We start from the raw sequence: 16,885 nt of genomic DNA, 5'->3' as shown, positions 1-16,885 counted from the left end.
GTAAATTTGGAAAAGCGAGATCTTTTTTTTACTTGTCGATTTGTTGAAAGGTCATTTTTTAGCAGTAAAAAAAGACATTGTGGATAGATTAGGTGAGTCATCACGTAAATTTACTATCTTTCTATCATTTAAGGATTTTTAAAATCATATAATGCTTGATGCAGTCCCGATTGACACGCAACAATGAAGAGTTCTAAGTTCTTTTATCGGATTCGAATTTAACTTGTCCCGGGAACATACCTTCCTCTAAATGGCGTTAATTCTGTATGAAACAAATAAATGTTGTTGTAAAACATTAATATGCTCGGGACACTCAGTTGTCATGGGATATTTTGACATGTTATCGCTTTGCCAAAATCACATGCTGATCACATTTTTGTTTTTTACGTTTTGTTTATTCACTGATTCAAATATAAACTGTTAACCACTATTTTGAATCCGCGCGCTGTTCAGTTTAATGATAAGAAAATTTGTTTGTTTGTTTTGAAAATCTTATCAGCTTCTAAGTTTATTATGCATGTTTAAATTTTTTTTAAGTGCTTCTTGAAAAACTTTGTGTTTTTCTTGAAGTTTTCAAAGGTATCAATAAAGTTTGATTTATTTTTATATTAGCATATTCCACATCCTTAACTTCTTCCTTAATTCTGCGTTCTTTACTTTCAGATGCGTTCTGAGCAAACAGATGTGCCCATAAAAAATTTGTTGAAACAAGTATATGCCGCTCATACAGCTAAAGTAAAATGTGAGTTTTTTTAAAAAAATATTAAATTATATTTTTTGATTTTATTGCAATTTTTTTTGTTAAAACATCTATTGCATGAGTGACCATTATTTGTTTTATTATATTACGTAGAGTATTATTTTTATTTCTTTAAACTATTCTTTTAAGTGTAATTGATATTCTTGCTTTATTTAGCAGTAATGATCCAGCATCAAAATTTAAAATTAAAGGGTTTTTTTTTCAGTAATATATCCACTCATGAATTATTTCTTAAAATTTATTTACATATAATTAATTCTTAAAATCTCGAATTATGTACGAATTGTAGGTATTCTTTAAAGGCAGAGACATATTAAGATTAGGCAGCTGCCTATATGTGCTGTGAGACCACAGATAAGGCAATTAAAACATATTGATAGTCTAATAAACTAATAAATAAATAAATCTATTAAAAACCAAATTTTATGAATCTCAAAATATTAGAATAATATTAATCCTTTGTCAAATATAATTTGACTTTAATATTTTCATTTGTTATTAACATTGAGTGCTGACTCAAATAATATTGTTATAAACATGGATGATTTTTTCAAAACTTAAACTATCCTGAAACTAATTATCTTTTTCGTCAGAATGTTTATTTGCGATATGGCTTAAATTTGGAACAAGGTTAGGAAATTGTGTATTATTGAAACCATGTGCAAAACAAGGAATAAATAATCGAATTTGATTTTGATGTTTTACACATTCCACAGAAAATTTGTAAACTTCATAAATATAGTTATAGCTTAATTAGTACACATATAGCCAAGGTTTTAAAAGAATTTCTTAATGGGGATGGATCATAATTAAACACACTTGTAGGAGGATTTGCATTTTATTGTAATTCTTTGGATTTTGTAGTGAAGCTTTTATTTCTGAGGACATGCAAACTTCCATGTTATGTAAAGATCTAAACATGCTTATTACATTTTCAATAATTAAATTGTGTCACTAAGACCTTTCTTTTAAAAATCATTTGAATAAAATAAGGATTATTATGTTCAGTATATAGATAGAACTTTAGATTTTCTTCTTGTTTTGAGAGTTGGAGATCTGAGACTATTAAATTCTTATCAAAATCTTATGATTAATATTCTACAAATAACTATATCAGCAGCTTACCAAAATTTTATATATTCCTTGAGCTAATTTTTCTGTTATTAGTTCTTCATCTTCAACATTTGTTAAAATGTATATTTCAGGTTCTAATTCTTGAAGGATTACATATCATCATCAAAACATGTTGATCATACTGAACTTCCATGTGTTTGCAAAGGAAATTAAACTATAACAATACTCAAAAATGATCTTCCCTCAAAATAATGCTAAACTTTAATTATTATTATAATAATAATTATTATTATATATAATTAATTTTAATTATTATTATTATAATAATTAAAATAATTATTTCTTAAACGTGTAATCAAAAAAGCAATTATTTTTTAAACAAGTGAAACATCAATTTCTTTTTAATATTTGCATTGCTAATAAAATTAATCTTATATCTATATTGTCATATGAAGATTCTGAATTATTTGCAAATAAATTATATTTTAATTCTACAATATATAGCTTTTGTTCTTTTTTTTTTTAAATTGTGGCATTTTATAAAAATATAACATTAAGTATTTTTCCTCTCATATGTATAATGTGCTTATTATACTTGCCATAGAGTACTGAATTTTTTGTTTTTCAAAATTTTCTTTTAGGTTTGGAAGATGAAATTGAAGAACTGAAAAATAAATTGTTTGAAGCTGAAAAGTAATTATAACCATAATGTGTGAAATATAAAAAAATCTCCAAAATATATTTTGATAAATATTTTTTCCTTTCCTTTCCTTTTTTTTTTTTTTTTTTTGCAATATATAATTTTTTTAATAGAATGCATTTGATTTTAATTTTTAAAGTATGTTACTCCATTAAGTTTGCTTAATTTCATTAGATGCAGTACAACAGTGTTCCAATTTTTCTTATAAACTTTAAAAATAATGGTACAATAGTCAATGATTAGGACTTGCCCCTGAACCCAATGTAGCCTCTCTTCTAATATCATGGTAGATAGTTTTATCCTCTTTTTTTATGAGTTATGGATTATTAACAATGAGAGAAGACAAAAAAGAGAAGCCAACTTTATAGGCCATTGAAAAGGATTAAAAAAGAAATCTAATTGCTTCTAAGAGATGCCACCATTAACAAATTTCTGTGGCAAAACATTCATTTTAATAGAATGTTTCAGATTTAATCTTACTCATAATTTAAAGAATAAACATAGCATTTACATAACTCTTCATCACTTTTTTACTGGTAATTTTCTTCTTTTTCAAAAATGAATTTATCTACGTCTATCTATTTTTTTCACTATCTAAAGTGGCAAAAGCATTATTTCTTTTTATTGTTGGAATACTTAGAGGAAAACATGTTTTGTTGAACTGCCCTTAAAGGTTAATGAAATAACATTTTTAGCTTAAGAAACAATAATTTCATTAATGAAATTTTAATTATAGATCATGTATGAAATATGACTATTCTAATAAACAAAACTATAATAAAGGATTCGATTGCAGTTTTGAAATTATAAAATACTATAAGAATTAATATAAATTTGGCAATAAAAGAAGTTCTTAATTAAAATAAAATATAATTAGAAGGATTTGGCTAGCCAGTAAATTGTTTATAAATTATTTTAATATGAATTTTTCATACAAGTTATGCAATATTCTGATTAATTTAAAATTGCTTTTTTTAAATTCAATTGTCTTTTCATATATATATATATATATATATATTCTCTTTATTCATCTCTTACATATATATGTAAACATAATTTGACTGAAAAGAAAAAAACTTTTGAAATTAACACCAATTTAAGGTACCATGGATGATAAAAGGATAATATCTGTTTACATCACATATAAGGGAAAAGTGACAGAAATCCCTCTCATCAGTGATTTTACCATGAGACCTCGATAGGGACCTCTTTGACATGTGTAGACCGAAGAAAGGGAATTTGAGGTACCCTGAAAATGATTTTTATTCCTTTGCTCTGGATCTGAGAACCAACAAGACAGCAATTTTTTTAGAGCATGTGTTAAAAATAATTAAATAAAAAGGAGAGAATTTGTTCAGGAAACAAGAAAACATTCTTGAATGAAGTTAATGTGGACTAATTTAAGATTGAAATTAGATTAAAAATACTTATATATATATATTAAATTAAATTACATATATATATATATATATATATATATATATATATATATATATATATATATATATATATATATATAAACAGATTTAAAGGTAATAAGATAATAAATAAATGTTGTAAAGATAAAAATTTATAATTAATATTTTTATTTATTGATCTTATGATTAAATTATTTTCAACTTGTTTAAATATTGATTGGTTTTTATCTTAAATATTTTGCATATTTTTAATATAAATTTTTGGTATTTGGCTTATATTTGAAATATTGATTTTATCATGATACTTAATATCACTTAAAAAAATAATAAACCATTAGTTGTTTTTGCATTATTTGTTATTCTTACAGTTTTTGAATTTTAAAGAATGGCTTTTGATCATCATTCAGATACAATATTTTTTAACTTGATTTTAAGTTTCAAAATTTTCTTTACTTTTATCATTTTATTGAAAATGGGAACTTATTCATAAATTTAAATTTAATTAACGCTCAAATATTTTAATTTTTAGAAAACTGATCGAACGTAATTCTGATTGTAAAAGATGTGCAGAGTTAGAAGAAGCTTTTACAAGTTGCAAAGCAGCTCTTGAAGAACAAACTAAATGGTTTGAAAATTTTGGTATGCTTAATTTTTTTTCTATATCTAATTTATACAAAATTAGATATGCAAACTAATTTCTATAGTTTGTTTTTTGTATTTGTATATGTGAATTGGCAAATATTGGCTTATAATATTTCGAAGCATGAATGTTATTTATTCTTTTAAAAAACAACAGTTGTTTAATATTTGTTTATCTGATTAGTGGAATTTTTTTTTAAGGTCAGAAATTTTCAATATTCAACAGCTCAGAAAATAAAATAAGGTATGATAATTATCTTTTCCCTTATTATTTATCTTATTTTTTACAATAAATAATGCATGTTTGCAACTGGCACATCTTAAAAATTATACTTTATTACTTTCTTGAAGAAAAAAATGCTGGTGTATAGTATTTATATCAAAAATCATATTTTGAGAATAGAAAATATGTCTATTTTCAGTATGTTTAAATAAACATAGATTGTCTAAAATGTATTATTGCCTATAGGCCAAAGTGTTATGTGTTTCTAATAATTCCTGTAAAAGATTTTGAGTACCTTTTCTGAATTTAAAATAAATAAGATTCAATATCAATTATTTTATCTGAAGCTATAAATGGATATCGTTAAAGCACCATAGTTGGATTGTAATGAATAAATTGCATCTTTTTTTTGTCATGCATTTTAATATAAAAGTAAGCATAAAATAAGTAAAGTAAAATGCATTTAACATTAAAATATTTTGTAGTATTTGACATCGTGCACAGTTAAATTTCCTGGTCAAATCGTCAAAGATTATTTATTATTAAATAATTACTATTGAACATTCTCATTATAGAATGTTTCTATACACATTCGAAACTTTTTAATTAAATATTTCTTATTTTGATGTAAAATGAGTAATGAATTTAAACTTTAATATATTTGTGATCTTTTAAGAATCAGGAAATTGTCTTTTATGTTTTTTTAAAAGTTAGATTAACATTGTATGTAATTTCTTTTTTTATTTGGCTCACAGACCACTGGGAAATATTTGATGATAATTTTGTTATATCTTTGAGGAAAGAACAAATTGTAACTTTCTAACGTTGATATCATTGTAATATGTGGCTAATCCACCTTAACATAGAGTAATGACTTAAATTAATGTAAATTTGAAAGAAGAAGAAAAAAAATTGTCGGATGCATATAATAAAATGTGTTCATAGCACCGAATAAAATTAGCAGTATTGCAAGAAAATATGTCTCCTTTCAAAAAATATTTGTTAGCACTTACAAAAACATCATTTTTAATATATCAAGAAGAAGACTCAGAGTTGCTGTTGGTATAGTAAGTGTGAGGATAATACATTTACCATTATAAAAAGCCATTTTAAATTTTTAGGTTAAAACTAACAATGCTTAAAACTGTCAATGCAGTACTGAATTATCTATGTAATTATGATGATGATGAAGCATAATTATAATTAATTTTATTAGTATTAAATTGTGCAAACAAAATTCCTATTGAAACTGCATATTTAATGTTTGTAATGAATAAGTGTAACTGTGACTTTTTTTTTTTTTGGTACCTTACTTGTATGTCAATAAATGTTTGTCTGACACTAAGCTGTTCTGTTCTAGTATGTGTTGATTATTCATCTTAATGGTTTCCTATTTAACTAGTAATAATGAATTTGATAGCCTTAAAATAATAGTAAGACACCGTTTAAATTAAAATGAGTTTATTTACAAGATATGTTATTTTAAATCTACCTCTTAAAAGAAGCATCTGTATGAATTACTTTATTATACTATAATTCTAATTGTAAAAGTGAGAATTTGAATTATATAGACACTCAATGACTATTTTATGGAATTCAACTATTGCAGGCAATTCTTCTCATGAGTAATCATTTGTTTAATATCAAAACTTAAATATTTCTACATTGATATTAATAAGCATTAAGGATTAATTAAGGATATGTTTATACTATTTTATACTCTTGTTATTGATATAATATTGTTTCAATTATTTCAGTTCAAAGACCTCCAAATTACAGGATGATATTATGCAAATACATAATGAAAGTTCTTTTGGTTCTGATATACCACAATCGAATGAGACTAATGAAAAATCATCAATTACAAAAAAGAATTTTTTGAAAAATCTTCTGAACTTAACCCCTGATAAAGATTCATTAGATTTATGCACAGTGCAATTTCCTGGTAATTTAGGTCCCAGTTGCTCTTCATTAAATTTTGATTCTGTGATACTAGCACCAGATACAGCAGATATCACACTCGATGCTCAAAATAATGTTTTTAAACAATCTGTCGATAAGCGAAAAATATTGAAAAGCTCTGAGCAATTAAGTGATGCTACAGATAAATCAAATGTACAAAGACAAAAATCGAGTAAAAAAAGAACATGCAGTAATTCTTCAGAATCGGAAACAAGTCCTAATAAAAAACTTAGTAAAGGTATAGGAAGTGATTTTCCTAATGAGATGAAGACTTTGGCAAAGGAAATAGTAAAGAAAAAGGAATCAATTGTAGAAGAGAATATTAAATCAGATCTTGCAAAAAATTCAAATGTAAAGTTACTAAATGATAAGACTATTGACATTTTTGATCTTAAAGCAAGCAAAAATAATGCTCCTGTTTGTGCTGACAACAACAAAGAGCAAGTTGTTTCAATATTTCATTCAGAAATCAGCAAAGACATTAACATTGAAGATTCAGTTAAAATTTCAAATACTGAGAAAGATAAAAGTTGTCGGACCAAGTTGGAACATATGAACAGCAAGGATAGCATGTACCAAGTGTCTCCATCTTTATTACCTCTTAATAAGAAAAATGAAAAGGCTATTTTACAAAACCCACAGCTGTTAGCTGAAGATATAAATGACTTTCAGGTTTCAGCTATAAATAAGAATCCTCCAGAAATGGAAGATGCTTGGAAAATTTGTGATAAGAAGAAAATAAAAAAGGGACCATGCATTAAAAATATCAAGGTGACATCAAAATTTAAAATGAGTCTTGATGCTTTACCTCCAAATTATAAGAAACCTAATCTTCGCCAAACTAAGCTATCAAAAAGCATTTTCAAGCCTAAAAATTCTACTCCTGACAATGATTTATCAAATGCAAGAAAAAAGATTCTTAGTGATTCTAGTAATAGTTCTGCTGATTCATCTAAAAAAAATTCTCCTGTAAATAAAAGTAAAAAGACAAATACAATAGATTTTGATGCAACTTGTATTCCAGAGAATTATAAATATAATGCAGAAAGTTGTGAGGATGATGATGATGATGACGAAAGTATTCTATTAATACAAGATGAATCTTCAGATGAAAGTTTCCATTCACCAGTTGTTTCTCCCAAAACTAAAGCTAAAAGTATATCAAAAGAGGATGCTTCCAAGGAAAATAAGAAGAAAGGTATTTATTTTAATTTATAATCATGATTTATATATAGGTTGTTAACCACAATTTCATTTTTAATAATTTTTAATTTATGGAAACCATTTGTTTTTTACATAACTATCATGACATTTTAACTGTATAAATGTTAATTTTTTTATAAATTATTCAGAGATTTAAGACTTTTTTTTAATTAATACATAACATTTTATTATTCTATCCTAGAATTTGCTTTTTAATGCTGTTTTCTTTTTGCTGAAGTTATAAAAGTTACAGATTTTTTTTAGAAGAGGTCGAATGAAATAAAGTACAACTTTCTCATATAGTCAGCTGTTATTTTGCATTTGAAGTAAAGAAATATAGCAGAGTTGCTTAAAATAATAATTCTGCCAATTTTTGTTCTGTTACAGATAATTTTCTACTTAGTAAAAACCAAGCTGATAATGAACATCTGAGCAGTTTTGACAGGTAAATGATATCAAAAGATTTTGTTAACATCTTTTCAAGCTATTTGTTACAATAATTGTAAATAATAAATCGATAAATAATTTTATTAAAAATTTTGATAAAGCTATAGGTATTTTAAATATTAAAAATGAAAACTTTCTTATTGTTGAAAATTTATTATTTATTTTGGGTAGATATTTAAAACTACTCAATGCCTATTTATTGAAACATTTTTTTTTCATAGATTTTTTTTTCTATTGATTCCAAAAAGCTCTGGCTTTATGCAGCTGTGTATTTATAATGTTATTCCATGCAATAAATTTCTGGTGTTTTTGATAGGATTCTCTTAACGAAACAATAAAATACTGTTTGATTTCTTATTGGTAAATTACATTCAAAAGTTCAATTTAAAATTATTATTCAGGAAATTTAGCAGTCATATTAATTAGATTTTTAATTAATCATGTTTAGTTAATTACTGCTTAAAGCATATATTGAGTTGATTGCACCAATTTCATTCATGAATTTATTTTGCGCAACAAATCTAATTCATTATTTTAAATTATATTTGTTGTATAAGTTAAAACTGCTCATACCTGCAAAATTTTGATAAAATTTGAAATAAATCTCTCAGGTATGTTATATAGTTATCTATTAGTTAATGTATTTTAAGCGGTATATAAACATCATTAAAAAGTTTAACAATAAAATTTTAGAAGTTCGAATTTAGTTAATTGATATTTTAATTGATTTATAATTAAAATGGAAGACCTTTGATCATTCGTTTTGTTAATATAACTACCTTAAAAGATAATTATTTTCAATATACATTACATGATTTTTATAACATGTTTTGTTATCAATATTTCATATCACAGTGCTTTAAGAATTTAAAAAAAAAAATGTTTTGTTTTATTTTTTTATATCAATATTTCAGGGATATGATTCTTCTGCAGATCCATGGTTTACTAATTCTTTTAGATTTTTCAACTTTTTCCACTTTTTAAGAAATCTGCAGTTCAATTATTTAAAAAGGATTATTTTATTGATAAAATGGTCGGAAATCTCTGTAAAACAAATTCAGCAGTAAGGAATTACAAAACAGAATTTTTTGGTTAAAAAAAATGCTTATGACAAACAGTCAAGTTTAAGGAAAAAGTAGTGCAAAAGGGAGCTCCAAAGGAAAATATCTGATAAAATTGCAGAGTAATATTTATCTTTAAAAAAAAAATGAGGTTCTGAATCCCCAAAATATTCCCCGCATCTTAATCTTGTAAACAAAATGAAGCTACTTGTTGTACCAATGTGATTAATGTTCAAAAACAAATATTAAAATGTCATGAAAGACCTGTAAAAAAAAAGTAATGTGTCTGAGATATGCTGAAAAGGTCCATTGACCACTAAAGAAATGCTTGTTAAAATATACTCTTAAGGTATGCTTATGATAAAGTACTTGCTTTTCTTAATATTTATAGTCTATATATATATAAATTTGTTCTGACAGTATATTTCTTAAAGTGTCTTTGGGAAAATCATAGGCTATTAATTTCTTAGTTTTATGAATATTCTGAAAAAAAAAGGCAATTAGACTGTAGTTTCAATTATTTTTTTCCATACATTGATTATTTAATTTCTTTGTGCATTGTTCCATGTTGCTTTTTGAATTTCCTCTTTTTTGCCTTTTGATCAATCACATCTCTGATAATTTTGATATCATTGTATTTATTGAAAAGAAACTAATTGTGTATTGTTATAAGAAAAATTTCCAAAAATATTTTAGACATGTTGTGGACTTTTGGTAATTAGTTTCTCTGAAAGGAAAGGAAATCCTTTTTATTTATTACTTTTTTCTATTTGTGATTTTTGACAAGAATGATTCATTAACACTATACTATTGAAAATTAATAAAATGCCTTTGATTTATTTAAATAATTGTAAAAAAATACTACAATTTTCTACTTAAAATCATCTATAAATCTACAAAAACAATAAATTACATTATTTATTTAAAATTTGTTATTTATTTTAATAATAATCCATTTAAAAATGTTATCTTTTCATGAAATTTTATGTAAGTTTGGATTTATCCTCATTCTATTTTTTTTCTTAATTTTTAAATAGTAAAAAATTATTAATTATTTTGTTAGTATTTATTATTGTTATTATTATTCTCTAACTCCATATATTAATGCTTTTTCCGTTATACTTTTAAGGTTAATCTTTGCAAACAGTCCAAGAAACAAAACCTTGAGCAAAAAGTGTTGATGCATTTTTATCCATAAAATAACTATGTTAATTATATTCAATGCCATATTATTCATTGGACTATTTAGCTGTAGTCCAGGGATGCTACTGATCCAAAGACAACTAAAAATTTATTATGCTGGTTTTATTTAAATTTTCAATTAAGGCATTATTTCATTATATATTTAAATATACTAAAAGTAAAAATATGATTAGGGTTATAATAGACAGTTATAAGTCGTGTAATCGTACATAAACCCCTATTTCAGCTTAAAAATCATACAAGAATTAATCAATGAGAAAATTTTAAATTATGAATGCAGTAGAAACTACCTACATTGTCAATGATAAAATACAGAAGGTATTCACATATAATTAGATTGATTTGCATAAAGAATTTAAAAAAATGTATTGGAATTTAAAAAAAATTGTTAATAACTTAACATTTGAAATATCATCTGCTACTTTTATTTTATTTATTTATTTACTTTCTCTTCAAAATCTTGCATGTAAACAGCTATAGATTGAAAGATAAGTTCCTGTTCCTTAATTCAGAAATACTGTGAAACACATGATATTAAAATTTCTGAATATAAACTATGCAGTATTATTAAATGTAATGGGAGGGGAGGGGTAAGTTGATCACTACTTCTGTATGGAAAGAAGGACTCATAACAAATACTTAAAAAAAATATGTTCTGTTTTAAATATTTCTAAATTGAAATAGCTAGTACCAAGAGTAAGTTCTATGATGCTGAAATCACAATGTTTTTAAATACAACTATTGCGACAATGAATAAAATAATTAACTTAACGAAGACTAAATTTAAACCACTTTAAAAATAGAAAAAAGAAAGAAAGAGAAACATAATGCGCACCAGCTTTTACCATAGCATATGGCTCAATGCAGAGCTATTTGTGGAACCTAATATGAAAATTATTCAACAAGAGATACATGGAAGTATACTGTAACCCTTCTTGCAACATAGTTTTATATAAACGATTGCATCAAAACTATTAACTATTTTTTATTTATTTTTTTTTGAAAATCTGTCTGCCTCTCTCTCTGTATATATATATATATATATATATATATATATAAATATTTAAAAGAATGCTTTGGTGGTATGATTTAGATTTAAAGAAACAACTGAGATTGGTTTTATAAATATTTTTTTAATTATTTTATTGAGTATATAAAATTTATTAACAATACTTTATTTCCATAAACATTGTGTTTTTATTCATGCAACAATTTCATACATGTAATGATATTTTAAAGAAACAGTGCCAGCATTTGGACTTAGTGGTGATTGGAAGCCACAAACAGAAAAATACCTATAAATGTATGAAATAATGCCTATAAGATAAAAATAATTTGAAATTACCTGCATTTGTGACTTCTCTGATCAATGTTTTGTCTTTAATTGTATAGATTACCAAAAAGAGAGGAACCAAATTACAAATATAAAGAGGAAACTGTTCGGAAAAAATCAGAGAGAAAACAACTAACTGGATTTGAGTGCAAAGAATGTGAGAAGGTATGCTGCTCTAATAAAATATTTAAATAAAAAAAAAACTTTAAATAGTAAATTTTTTCCTTCCTATGTTAAAAAAATTATTTCTTTCTAGTATTTTTCTGATCTTGGACTATCAGAGGAAGAAAAACGAGAGCGCTTGAATAAATGTTCTCGGCATCGTGCAAAGTTTCCTCCACCAGCTACACCAGAGCACTTTTGGGAATTGGACTTTCCTGACACACAAGAATGCAAAGCACGAGGTAAAAAATATTATCTTGAAATTATTTTAATGTAGTATATAAATAATCTGCTGCAAAGAACATTGGTTATTATTTTCTTAAATAGATTTTTTTTTAACTACTCTTAGCTGATTAGAGTGCAGAATGGTTTCATTTTATTTGACAAAATAAAAATATTTAACTGAATGTATTATTACATTTTTAAAGTATTTAATTTAATTTATTCCTTCATTTAATTAAAATTTTATTATCTGCTCACAAATGTTAAATATTTTTTAGTGAATGTTTCTATGTCTATTACTATTCCTTTTATTGTTTATTGTATTTGCCGTTGGTGGCCAGACAGTCTGTTGGGGATATTGGTTATATTTAATTTCTGTTAAATCTTTTAAACATTCCATGCCCATTATTTCCTTCAAACTGTCAGATTTTAAAATTATGTTATGTTCTACATATGCTCTATTTACTAACTACATGAACATTTCTTATAGAGTCCAAACTTATGACATCATAATGTTATTAAAAACAAAAATATCTGGTTCATTTATCTTCGAAGTTTCACTGTATTGTAACTTTACTTTTTTTATTCGTTGTGTAAACTACACAGATATTAAACAGAACATGCTTCTTCTGTTTTCAACAATAGAAAAAAATTCATGCAATTAAATATTTGATCAATAGAAACGGTTTGAATTTCAAGGCAGCAATGTAATCTGTTATTGAAAATTAGGCAAAAAAAAAAATATTTTAAAAGAATTGCACTTAATTAATTAATAAATTTTAAGAATTAATTAATTATTAATTTTAAGAATTTTAATTAATTTTAAGAAATTTACATAACTGTTAAATTGGCTTCATTAAAAATACAAATTTTTGAAATTTGATACAGTGTTAAGTTTATTTTTGGCAATAATATTTTAGAAAGTTATCGTGGAAAAACATTAAAATTCATTTTAATTTTTAACTATTTAAAATTTCAAAAAGAAAAAAAATATTCCGAGGCAAGTATTCTTACCCTCCAAGAAATATATGTGTCAGTTTAATAAATATAAGTAAACCGGTCTGACTGGTAAAAGCCAACACACACATATTCATTTTTATTATTAGAAGATGGAATATCGATTTAGTTTTGCATTTCTTTACTTCTTTAAACAGGTATATAATAAAAGATGAATGTATTAAAAAATATTTTCTATTGATTGTAAAAGAAATTAGAATTGTTATAATGGCAGAATAGTCAGAATTTTTATCAACAACATTTAAAAGTTCCAATTAATTGGACAAAATATAATACACAGTGATTATAAATTAATGTTACACTTTCAAAAGCTTGTTAAAAATTAAATTAAAAAAACATTGACTCGTTATTTTATCTGAGGGACAATCCCATTGCCTGAGGGACAATCCCATTGAAGCAATGGAATTTGTTTCTAGAAGGGGAAAAAAAAAAATTCAAAAGTTTTGAACCAATTGAGGGAACTGTCCGATCATGGACATATCGTAACTTGACATATTGTAGCACTTTTTATTTAATACCCATCTGCCGCGACAAGATAGTGCCAAAGCGAACGGGAGGGGGAGGGGTGAGTCAGTTTTTAACTGTCGTTTGGCCAAAAACCTTAGAAAAAGCAAAAACTGATGAAACCATCAAGAAAAGGAACTCAGGGACGATTTGTTTAAGAAATGGTTTAATAAAGTGCCGCCATTTTCTCCTACGAGTTGAATGCGCAGAATATTATATTCCACAACAGTTCGGAGTATTTCTGTGGTGATATTGTGATTATATTGCGTAATGCGTGTTTCCAATTAGCCAAAGTTCGCAATCAGATCCCGGAACACAACATCTATTAGATAACCCCATAGCCAGAAATCAAAGGTTTCAGGTTAGATAATTAATTGTATTGGCCAGGCTGTTGGGAAATTAATCCGTCTGTTACAAGATCTTACAACAACAAAAAACAAAATGTGTTTTTGCTTCCCAGCATTAGGGAGAAAAAAGGCATGCACAAAATAAACGTAGAAAAAAAAGCTTAAAAAAATAAAAGTAATAATCCGGTATTTTCTAATTCTACAAAAAAATCTATAAAAATTATAAAAAATAAAAAAATTAATTATGCACTTATTCCTGACTTATATTATAGAGACAATATTTTATATTTAGTTGTAAAAAAAATTTTAATGTTAATGCGACAAAATTCATACTGAACAAACAATTTCATAGCACGTTCAAAAGTGTGAAAATAAAACGGTCGATTTTCTTCTTCTTTTGAATAAAGGGCTGTCTTTAAAGCTGAAAATAGTAATGAAAGTCATGCCCAGCCACGGAAGAAGGCAAAAACAGAACTATTTTCGCTAATTATATTGATCATCTTAACATTTTAAAAGAAAAGAAAATATTAGGTATTATATATTTAAAAAAAATTAGGGATAATATAAAAAAAATAGGGATTATATATTTATATACAGTAAAATTGATACAATGACTAATCTGTCTTCGGCACTGCAGTTTCAAATGTTTATACCACCAACTTTACTATTCCACTAATCGATCTAATAATGATGAATTAACAAATTATAATATCATCGGAATATCATTGTTATACCACAAATTATGCAAAATATCGCAATGAATGTGTGAATTTTTTTAAACAATATCAATTTAAATACCGTAAATATCCTATTTTAATTAATTGCCAACTGTATTTCATTATACTTATGAAAAAAAGACCATCGAATTGTTGAATCCGATAAGAATTAATAAAATAAAAAGAAATACCAATTTTAAAATAAATTACCTTTATTTTTCCCGATATCCCGGAATTCCCTGACCATTCCTGGATGGCTAGCCACACTACAAGTAGTCAAATTTCAAACTTCGATAATGAATTGAAGCATTCAAAGCCTTATTTCAAAATTTTACCTTATACAAATTATCTAAGATTATTTTATGATATAAACTTTGTGGCCTCAACCAGAAAATGTGCATTTAGAAAGAGAGCTTGGACATTCAGCCTGTAATCTACATTCTCTAAAAAAAATTAGTGAAAGATGGTATAGCACACATAGTATAACATAATAATGTAGTGCAGAGAGAGATATGAATTTTAGTAGTTGTTAAGGTTTCTTTGTGGCCTGGTGATAAAATCTCGGCCTCGGAACTGTAGGGTTTTCAGGTTCGAGAATCATCGTGTAAACTGGTCTGGTGCACGTGAAATCTTCCCGCTAGTGTGGTGTGGAAGTTTGAAGATGGAGTGGCGACAGCTCTATGTGTAGTCCTTGTCATCTGACCGCAGTTTGCATAAAACAGCTCTTGTGTTGCTTTAAAAATATAGACAATGTAACTAACCTAAACTTGATTTGATTATTCTGAATTAATATTTTAAGGACTTACTATTATTACTATCTAAAGTGAATGCTTTGGAATATGTGTTTCTCATTAACATAAGATAATTACATCTTTCCACCGTTTTTTAAAAGAATGCAGAACTTGGTAGTGTAAAACTGAAAATGATCATATATGTTGCATTGGTCTTATGAGATAATGTCTAACAGTGATTCTTAGTACTTCTTATTTTTCATTTTGACATAAATAATTATGCTTATACATTAATTTCTAATTGCAGGATATCTTAATGAAACTCAAAAAGTAACACTGAAATCTTATAGGCGACGGCCTTTGTAAGTTAACAGTTCACCTAAATGACTTCAGTATTTTGTGATATTACTGAAAATCTTTGTAAAAAATACTCATTTATGTATAATTGTATATATTCTTTAATAGATCATGAAATGATTCAGTTTGTGTAAATTAATATATATTTGCTGTATAAAATTTTGCATTCACAAATTGATTTTAAAATCAGTCATAAATCCGTATTATGTACAACCATTTAATCGTTATCTTTTGTAAATCCATCTATGGTTACATGCAAATTTTGCTGCAAAAAAAAAAAAAAAAAAAAATGTTTTACTGCAATTGTTTTGTGTTTGCTTATTGATAAACGATGAATGGATGCATTTGTTCTTATGTAATTTTCAGTAAGTTACACTTAAAAAAAAACTTAAAATATTAGTATAAAAGAAATTATAATGGAGATCAGATGAAAAACTTTTGACTTTTATGTGTCTCAATATACCCATGAATTTCCATTTCAAATATATTTTGATATAATTACTCAGTTATATGGATTATTTTTAAATGTGCCATTAACTGATGCTTGCTTTTGTATAGATATAAAATATAACAATATTTTGTTTGAGAAATAATATCTGAATTAGTTTTATGTTGTAAAGAAAAAACATATGAATAGTAACACATTACTTATTTGAATATACACGGTACAAGGAGAAAATATCAAATTTTAGTATGTAGAAAGAGAAATAAAATGATCATAGAGATCTTATTTTATTTTCTGCTATGAAACCTTGATATGATAATGAATGACCTCTCATATCAGACAGCATCAAGTGAGGCTGCTT

At 25.4% G+C, this 16,885-nt stretch overlaps 1 protein-coding gene across 1 annotated transcript; it reads left to right on the top strand.

The window, feature by feature from the left end:
* Positions 1 to 440: 440 nt before the first annotated feature.
* On the top strand, positions 441 to 16,381 carry LOC129965378 (uncharacterized). The gene is made up of 10 exons (XM_056079211.1): positions 441 to 579; positions 664 to 742; positions 2,476 to 2,527; positions 4,482 to 4,591; positions 4,793 to 4,835; positions 6,572 to 7,974; positions 8,367 to 8,424; positions 12,083 to 12,188; positions 12,280 to 12,427; positions 16,030 to 16,381. Exons 2-10 carry the CDS (start codon positions 664 to 666, stop codon positions 16,086 to 16,088), a joined length of 2,058 nt encoding a protein of 685 aa, XP_055935186.1. The 5' UTR covers positions 441 to 579; the 3' UTR covers positions 16,089 to 16,381.
* The last annotated feature ends 504 nt before the right edge of the window (positions 16,382 to 16,885 follow it).

Source organism: Argiope bruennichi, chromosome 4, assembly GCF_947563725.1.
Source record: "Argiope bruennichi chromosome 4, qqArgBrue1.1, whole genome shotgun sequence".
In the NCBI taxonomy this organism is placed as follows: Eukaryota; Metazoa; Arthropoda; class Arachnida; order Araneae; family Araneidae; genus Argiope; species Argiope bruennichi.
Note: the sequence above shows the minus strand (reverse complement) of the source record. Positions and strands in the feature narration are given on the sequence as shown.

Coding starts and splice junctions, on each gene's coding strand:
- LOC129965378 (XM_056079211.1), top strand. CDS start 664: ATGCGTTCTGAGCAAACAGATGTGCCCATAAAAAATTTGTTGAAACAA. Junction 4,836..6,571: donor AGCTCAGAAAATAAAATAAG/GTATGATAATTA, acceptor CAATTATTTCAG/TTCAAAGACCTCCAAATTAC. Junction 8,425..12,082: donor CATCTGAGCAGTTTTGACAG/GTAAATGATATC, acceptor TTAATTGTATAG/ATTACCAAAAAGAGAGGAAC.